Below are 7728 nucleotides of genomic sequence, written 5' to 3' on the forward strand. Positions count from 1 at the left end.
TATATTTCAATATAATTTTCTTTGTCATTGCAGTAATGAGAATCTGGGGTTTAAATGTGCTTAATTGTCATGGATAAAATATATATTATATAGTGATTATATAATGTCATAATGCAATAACTAGTTGTCTGAAAAATCGGCTTCATGCAAAATATAATTTCTGGACTTTTGTGATTTTACTAAACAAAAGCAGTTGCTATTGAAATACAACAACACAGTACATTAGTTTAAGATAAAAGATTATGACTTGGCACTTATTGCACCTAAAATATCTGCTGTATGATTAATATTTCTTAGCGGGAGGAGTGGAAAAGCACATTTTTTAGTTGGGCTTTGGTATGAAAAGAACAGAATTAGACCCAGTTATATTTGACTAGCTCAGATTAAAACCATCCTCGTCATTTGGGTAACAGAATTAAACCGGGTGAAGATGTGAAGTGCCATGAGCTTCAGTCTGATTAGAATTTCTAATATCAACTTTTACTGGACTTGTGTGTGTATATATTTACAGTCATTTATGAAAAAATTATTTTGCTTCTGATTTGAAACCTGCCCAAATAATCCAAACATGGATTGCTGTGCTGTACGTGACATAGGAAACTCTGTTTTTGCTGGTTTGATTTGATAGGTTTTTTATTTTTCTGTAAGCTCAACACTGACATTTGTCTGAATATGTTCAACCATGTTTGCGTCAGTAAATGTGACGCTGGTGCTTCATTTTAAGGGTTGTAAAAACTTCAACAAAACTATATGCACTTTCACATCGGCCACAGGTACAGAAATGATCACTAAATGTTTTGGCCCCTGCTTTAATTCATACGCAACAGCAAGAGCTTGTATACTCATTAAGGGTAAATGATTGTCAGATATTTTGCTGTATATTTATTTAACAGAATGGAACAAGACTTTCTCTGGCATTGTAAGATGACACTCCATGATCACTTTTAGTTTTTGTAATTATTCGTTTTGCCATCTATGCAGTTGTATGGATATGTATTCATCATCATGTATACTTACAGATTACGATGTCAAACTGTAACTCACAGTCATGCATTTAATGGATTTTCCCCATTAAAATGCGTGTCAGCTATTTGTTTTGTGCAGCATTTGTTCTCCAGAATTTTCGAATCATGTGGTACTGGCTTGATCTTTTTGCAATACTAGCAATACACGTATATCAAGATTATATGGTAAAGACTGACGTCTACATCAGCAAATATGTAGTTCATCTGTCCTGGAACAACGCAAGACAAACAACATCCGTGTGCATGAGACTTCCTCCTGTGATGGTGAAGGACACTTTCTGCCAACTGGGAGAAAAATAATTATTTGAGGATTTCTTTGAAGATATTCTGACCAAAGCAGCACAACACGGAGGATTCTGCTGGAAAGGGCACAGCATGCACACAGACGTAAGTGTGTTTTATTAGCGTTAGATCAGCTGTCTGCATCTCAACAGCAGCAGGTCAGTATTGATCTCTTGTTATTCGGCTTTTTGCGTTTTTAACCAAGCCTTTATTTAATGTATACATAGACTTATCGCAGCACCTGCCCTTGGTAAATACACCTTCACACTTCCTCACAAAATATTCTGGCCTAAATTCAAGATTTATATATTCGAATTGCATATAAAATGCATCCAGTTTGAAAACACAGAGAATAAAACCGCTCAGCTTTCTGTAATAGTGCTAATAAACTGAATGCTGGTTCATACTTTTTAACTGAATAAATTAAATTGTTTTCACGGTGAAAAGATTTATGCCGATTCGAAGCAATTTATATAAATGCATTTTGAAAATGTGTATTTAAAATCAAATAAACGCAAATTTTTTTGAGAGCAGAAATCTTAACTCTGACAAATGTATGACTGACAAATATGTATCACATTAGGTTTCTTAGTTCATGTTAGATGGAATTTCACAAATTTTATATGGAATTCAAATACATAAATCTTAAAGGGGTGGTTGATTGCGATTTCACTTTTTTAACATTAGTGTGTAATGTTGCTGTTTGAGCATAAACAATATCTGCAAAGTTACGAAGCTGAAAGTTCAATGCAAACGGAGACAATCAAGCCTAGAAAAAAAACAGTCAACCACATCTTTAAATTTAGGCCTAAATGTTTTTGGAGCGTACAAAACGATGCTTAAATACTCTTGTCATGTGTCTTATTACATATCTGAAAATAAAAAGATGAAGACAAAAATTTCGCTTCAGTTTGTAAGAAGAAAAGTCTAGTTTTGATCGTAATGACTGATGTACAGGAGCCGCTGAGAGACGTCAGTCCCCGACAGGTGAAGGTGATTCATTTCTCTAGTGGAGAGACTCTGACTGAGGAAGACTGTGAGGAAGAGGAGGCACAACATCAGCTTCATCAAGCGCCCAGTGTTTCTGACCCGGTCAGTATCGATGACAAACTCATCATATAAATGTAAACACTGTCAGGTATGAAAACAACCAAAGGTTGTTTTATATTTCACTTTTTAGGGAACCTGGACATGGAAGGATTATTCTCGGTTTTGGGGAACACAGATTTTGAGAAAGTCCTTGCTATGTAAGAAAAATCTGGAAAACACTTATAGCATATATTCTGATGGTCATTCACAGGTCATTGTGTAATTTTATAGGCTATTACATATTCATAAAAGGATATTGTTGTTGCGGTTTCTTTAATATTAAAAGGGTCTTTTAATGACTGAACGAACTTTCATGTCAGAGGTTTTACATTTACATTTACATGCACCCAAATATTCCGTTAGTAAGGATTGACGACTGATAAGCCTTTATGTAAACACATCAAACAATCCGATTTAGCTCGATTCGAATTAAATGGTGGTGTAGACCTAAAATAATCGGATCAACAAGAAAAATGAAGCACGTAAACGCTTTAATCCGATTCGAAAATAGGCTACCCTGTTGAAAAAACCAGCATATGCTGGTTAGGTATGTTTTGACGCTGGGATGCTGGTTTAAACTGGTCCTTTGCTGGTTTAAGCTGGCCCTTTGCTGGTTTATGCTGGGCCTTTGCTTGCTGGTTTAAGCTGGCCCTTTGCTGGTTTATGCTGGGCCTTTGCTTGCTGGTTTAAGCTGGCCCTTTGCTGGTTTATGCTGGGCCTTTGCTTGCTGGTTTAAGCTGGCCCTTTGCTGGTTTATGCTGGGCCTTTGCTTGCTGGTTTAAGCTGGCCCTTTGCTGGTTTATGCTGGGCCTTTGCTTGCTGGTTTAAGCTGGCCCTTTGCTGGTTTATGCTGGGCCTTTGCTTGCTGGTTTAAGCTGGCCCTTTGCTGGTTTATGCTGGGCCTTTGCTTGCTGGTTTAAGCTGGCCCTTTGCTGGTTTATGCTGGGCCTTTGCTTGCTGGTTTAAGCTGGCCCTTTGCTGGTTTATGCTGGGCCTTTGCTTGCTGGTTTAAGCTGGCCCTTTGCTGGTTTATGCTGGGCCTTTGCTTGCTGGTTTAAGCTGGCCCTTTGCTGGTTTATGCTGGGCCTTTGCTTGCTGGTTTAAGCTGGCCCTTTGCTGGTTTATGCTGGGCCTTTGCTTGCTGGTTTATGCTGGTCATTTGCCAGCACATGACCAGCTTAAACCAGCAAAGGACCAGCATAAACCAGCAAGCAAAGGACCAGCTTAAACCAGCAAAGGACCAGCTTAAACCAGCATCAAAACATACCTAACCAGCATATGCTGTTTTTTTCAACAGGGTACCTTGCGCATAAGCAGTAACCTACCGGAATATTTGTAAATGTTCGCTAAAGAGCTTTTCCGACATGACAAAAATATTTATTTTTAGATATGTCATCAAGGCAAAACGGCATTTCTACTCGCGGTCGCTCTGGTTTTGATATCATTTAATCGCAGTGGCTTCCTCCGTTCTGAACACAGTGATTGAGCACTGCGCATGCGCGTAAACTTCTTTTTTTAATAGATAAGCAAACGACTGAGGATGGAATATTAGTGCATGTAAACATTGCTATATAATGTCTTTACTGAAGATTTAAGTGTGGATGCTAGAATACAGTTTTTTATATCGAAATACAAATTCTAATGAATTACGCATGAGCTTCGTACGATAATACAGAAATGCTAATGTACAACACTGTGTTAAACTCTATTAAATGTATTTAATCATTATAACTCACTGTGACTTAATTTCTCTGTAGTTTGTGATTTTCTTGGAGAGAAAATGGCTGGTTTGCTGGGTCTGAACGCTGCCAAATATCAGTATGCTTTTGACCAGTATCAAAGAGAACATAAGGTAGATTAGTTTCCTAAAACTTTCAGCAGTACTCTTATCAAAGTTAGAAATAAAGCCAGAAAGGGTTTTTTTTTGCTTGATGTTTTTTGGAGAGACTCTTTTAAATTCCTCCAAAACACAAATCTGAAGAACTAACAATGAAGCCTCAAAGAATTTTGTTGAGGGTTGTTTACTTCTTCTTCTTCTCCTTGGTGTTTAATGGCGGATGGCATACAACTTTTAGGTGCATTACCGCCACCTACTGATTAGGATTGAGGGTTGTTTACTGAACCTACAGAGCTTTTATTTTGAAGACACTAAGAAGCCTGTCATAGAAAATACAAATTGTTCATGTGAAATTTCATGAAAGGTTGTCACATTGTTTATAAATGGTTAAATGTATAACTGTGAGTGTTTTGTTTGTGCAGAATGAAACAGAAGGAGAAGTTTTGTCCGCGAGCACCGGTGTGAATGATGAGGAGATAATTAACCTGTCAAAAATAGCAAGCAAACAGTATGGAGCCACAAATGTGCAGGACCTGACACAACAAACCCTGGAAGAAACGCTACGATATAAAGGGGAGCAGAACGAAGGATACAACTCTAATGAATAATGGATCTAGAAGATCTAAAAAAAAAAAAAAGTGAATTGTGATTTTTCTTTATTTCCTTGTTTAATGTATGGCCATCACACTAAGCATTGAAGGTATTTCTAATACACAAATAAAAAAAACTTTGGTTCTTCAGTCCAAAATCATCATTATTAGTCTTTTAGATTTAAAGTTGAGCAGCGCTTATTCAAATTTAGGCCGCTTACTCATACTACATTTCCCGGCTTGCACTTCGGTAATGCAACGTGTGACTGAAGGGTGCGCATGCGCAGATCTCTCGCTACTTTAAGCGGCTGGCATTATAAAATATTGATCTAAAACGGGCGGGGTCTGTTATTTCTGACTGGCTGTAAAATCGTGTTTCTACTGTGAGGCTTCTTCTAAATTTAGGTTCGATATACATAGCTGGTTGTCAGTAAAAATGGAGACAATTCCTCCTATAACCCAAAAGATGTCCTCTTTTTTTAAGTGTGATTTAAATTCATCCTTCTCTGATGTTGTCATGTTGATGGGTAAATATCCTATCCATACTTGTAAATGGAAAAAAAGTAAACCCTCCTTCAATATATTTTTATTTGAGTTTGCTAAAATGTTTCAGAGCTTCAAATGCTTCAAAAAACATAATAGAAAATCTGAAAAGTTATGCTTCTCTTTGTCAAATTATTTATTACTTTAGTATCTTTTTTCTTTATAATGTCTACATCGACTACATCTTTGTTTTCATCCTTGCTCCTTGTGTTTATTTTTGTATTTATTTCTTTTTTATGTTTTTTTTTCTTCTTCTTCTTTAAAGGGATCCTATTATGCTTTTTCACTTTTTTAATGTTAGTCACTGTGTAGTGTGTATGTTTGGGCATAAAAAAGATCTAGAAAGTTAAAAATCTCAAAGTCCACTCCAAAGGGAGATATTTCGGTTTTTAAAAATCCCTTTTCAAGAATATTTTGTTTTTTCTTCTTCTTTAATGTAAACTCTGTGTTTGTCTCAATGGAAGACATTGTTGGTTGTTCCCTGTCTTGTTATGTACATTAAGCAATAAAAAAAAAAAATCGTGTTTCTACTATTTTAAATAACTTTTCAATTGAATAGATATTAACGTGTCTCGGTGCCGTTGTTTAAGTGTTGTTTACCCTCATGACCGCTAGCGACGTGAAGCGGCGTGCGGAATTGTCACGTGGTACGTGTTACATTTCTCAGCGCTGTTCAAAATGAACCAATCACAGCCGTTTGTGCTTACTAGAGATTATTTTTTAACATAAAAATATAGCGCATCCGCTATGGTAGATTTCTAATTGTGAATCCCATAGTAATTAATATTAATAACAAACTAAAAAGATTATATGTTGTTTAAAAAAAAATCCCCTCAATAAGAAAAATTGTGTTGAAATTTTGAATAGAACCCAATGAGAATTATGATTTCTGGGCCACCGAGCGCCCCCTACCGGAACAACAGCTCATGTCTCTTGCCATTAGAAACACTTGCCGCCCAATGCTAACAACAATGGAGGAGAGGTTAATAGCAGCGGTGTCGGACTATCCCGAGTTATACAATTCTACAATTAATTCATATAAAGACGCTGCTAGAAAAGCCAAAGCATGGAGAGCCGTGAGTCTGCAAGTGGAAATTCCAGGTAAGTTAAGAGTTGCGGTTTCTCAAGTTGTTTGTTGCTTACTAAACTGCTAGCTGTGTGCTGTTAGCTTGTTGCAGAGTAGGCTAACAGGAATCCAGATTTGAAGATTTAATTTATAACTAATGAATGCTGTTTCCGTTTCACCATAGACCTAACAGAACGTGTATTTGAGTTGAAAAGGCATTGGGTTAATCGGCTAGATATGACACTTAACTGTACGCAAACATGAGTTGTTTTGAGTTTGGTGATCTGCACAGTAAGTGGGATTTGATTTCATTGAAAGTTTATTGAGTTACTGCTGAATTCGATTTTGATGCACAAAGCGATATTTTTAACCGGAGATGCATCAGTCAGATTTGGTTTTGCATCGTAAAAATAATGAGAAAAATAAGTTTAACATCTTTAGTAATTTAGTTTACATTTTTTTTTGATGCCGTGTGCATAAATGCATGCATGTTAGACATCATTTGCAAAATACATTACTGAATATGTTTTTAATATGCTGGGAAAGTTTTACATATTCACTGTAACATGTTGTAAATTATGATCTAAAACATGCATATATTTTTTCCATGCAAGAAATTAGTATTATTGTTCAATATTTAATTTTTTATGAAATTAAAATTAAATATACTCGTGCTTAAATTGCTACTTATTGATAATTGTAAGATTTATTGTTTATTATGTCGTTAATATGCTTAATTCACAATTTCTAATTGTAAAATGTTTGTATATTTAACTAATATAATTAACTATAGTAATTAAAGTATAAATGTATGTATGCATATTCAAAATAGATGTTTATTTTACAAGTTATATTAATGATTATCATTGATTAAATCACTATTTATTGATTATTGTAAAATTATTAGTTATTTTTATTAAATATACATATGCTTAAATTACTACTTATTGTAAGATTTATTGTTATTATTAATCAATATGCATAAATCACTATTTATTGATTATTGTCAAATGTATTGTTAATTATATTATGAATTAAATATAGATATGCTTAAATTACTATGTATTAATAACTGAAAGATTCATTGTTAATTATATTATTAATTAAAATGGCTTAAATCACTATTTATTGATTATTGTCAAATTTGTTAATTATATTATTAGTTAAATATACATTTGCTTAAATCACTATTATTGTTTTTTTTCTTATACAATGTATTATTTATATTAATAATTTAAGATACGGTTAAATCACTATTTTTTGCTTATGTATTATTTATTTGATTAATTAAACATA

General features: G+C 34.6%; 2 protein-coding genes across 3 annotated transcripts in view; both read left to right on the forward strand.

Annotated features, from left to right (window-relative positions):
* Nucleotides 1-1294: 1294 nt before the first annotated feature.
* LOC107704029 (protein FAM177A1) lies at nucleotides 1295-4922 on the forward strand. Its single transcript, XM_016506862.1, has 5 exons — nucleotides 1295-1412; nucleotides 2265-2399; nucleotides 2488-2554; nucleotides 4154-4248; nucleotides 4656-4922. The coding sequence occupies exons 1-5, from the start codon at nucleotides 1401-1403 to the stop codon at nucleotides 4839-4841; spliced, it is 495 nt and encodes a 164-aa protein (XP_016362348.1). The 5' UTR covers nucleotides 1295-1400; the 3' UTR covers nucleotides 4842-4922.
* Nucleotides 4923-6312: 1390 nt separating this feature from the next.
* Nucleotides 6313-7728, forward strand: part of LOC107704031 (transcription factor Adf-1-like) — a 2467-nt gene continuing 1051 nt past the window's right edge. The window contains exons 1-2 of one of the 2 annotated variants that reach the window (XM_016506864.1): nucleotides 6394-6467; nucleotides 6617-6723. In XM_016506864.1, coding sequence (XP_016362350.1) covers nucleotides 6693-6723 — 31 coding nt within the window. In that variant the 5' untranslated portion in view covers nucleotides 6394-6467; nucleotides 6617-6692. Of the gene's footprint in view, nucleotides 6468-6616; nucleotides 6724-7728 lie in introns of both variants that reach the window. The other variant, XM_016506863.1, reaches the window with a different exon arrangement.

The sequence above is a fragment of the Sinocyclocheilus anshuiensis genome, unplaced genomic scaffold, assembly GCF_001515605.1.
Source record: "Sinocyclocheilus anshuiensis isolate Anshui unplaced genomic scaffold, SAMN03320099.WGS_v1.1 scaffold534, whole genome shotgun sequence".
Taxonomy (NCBI): domain Eukaryota; kingdom Metazoa; phylum Chordata; class Actinopteri; order Cypriniformes; family Cyprinidae; genus Sinocyclocheilus; species Sinocyclocheilus anshuiensis.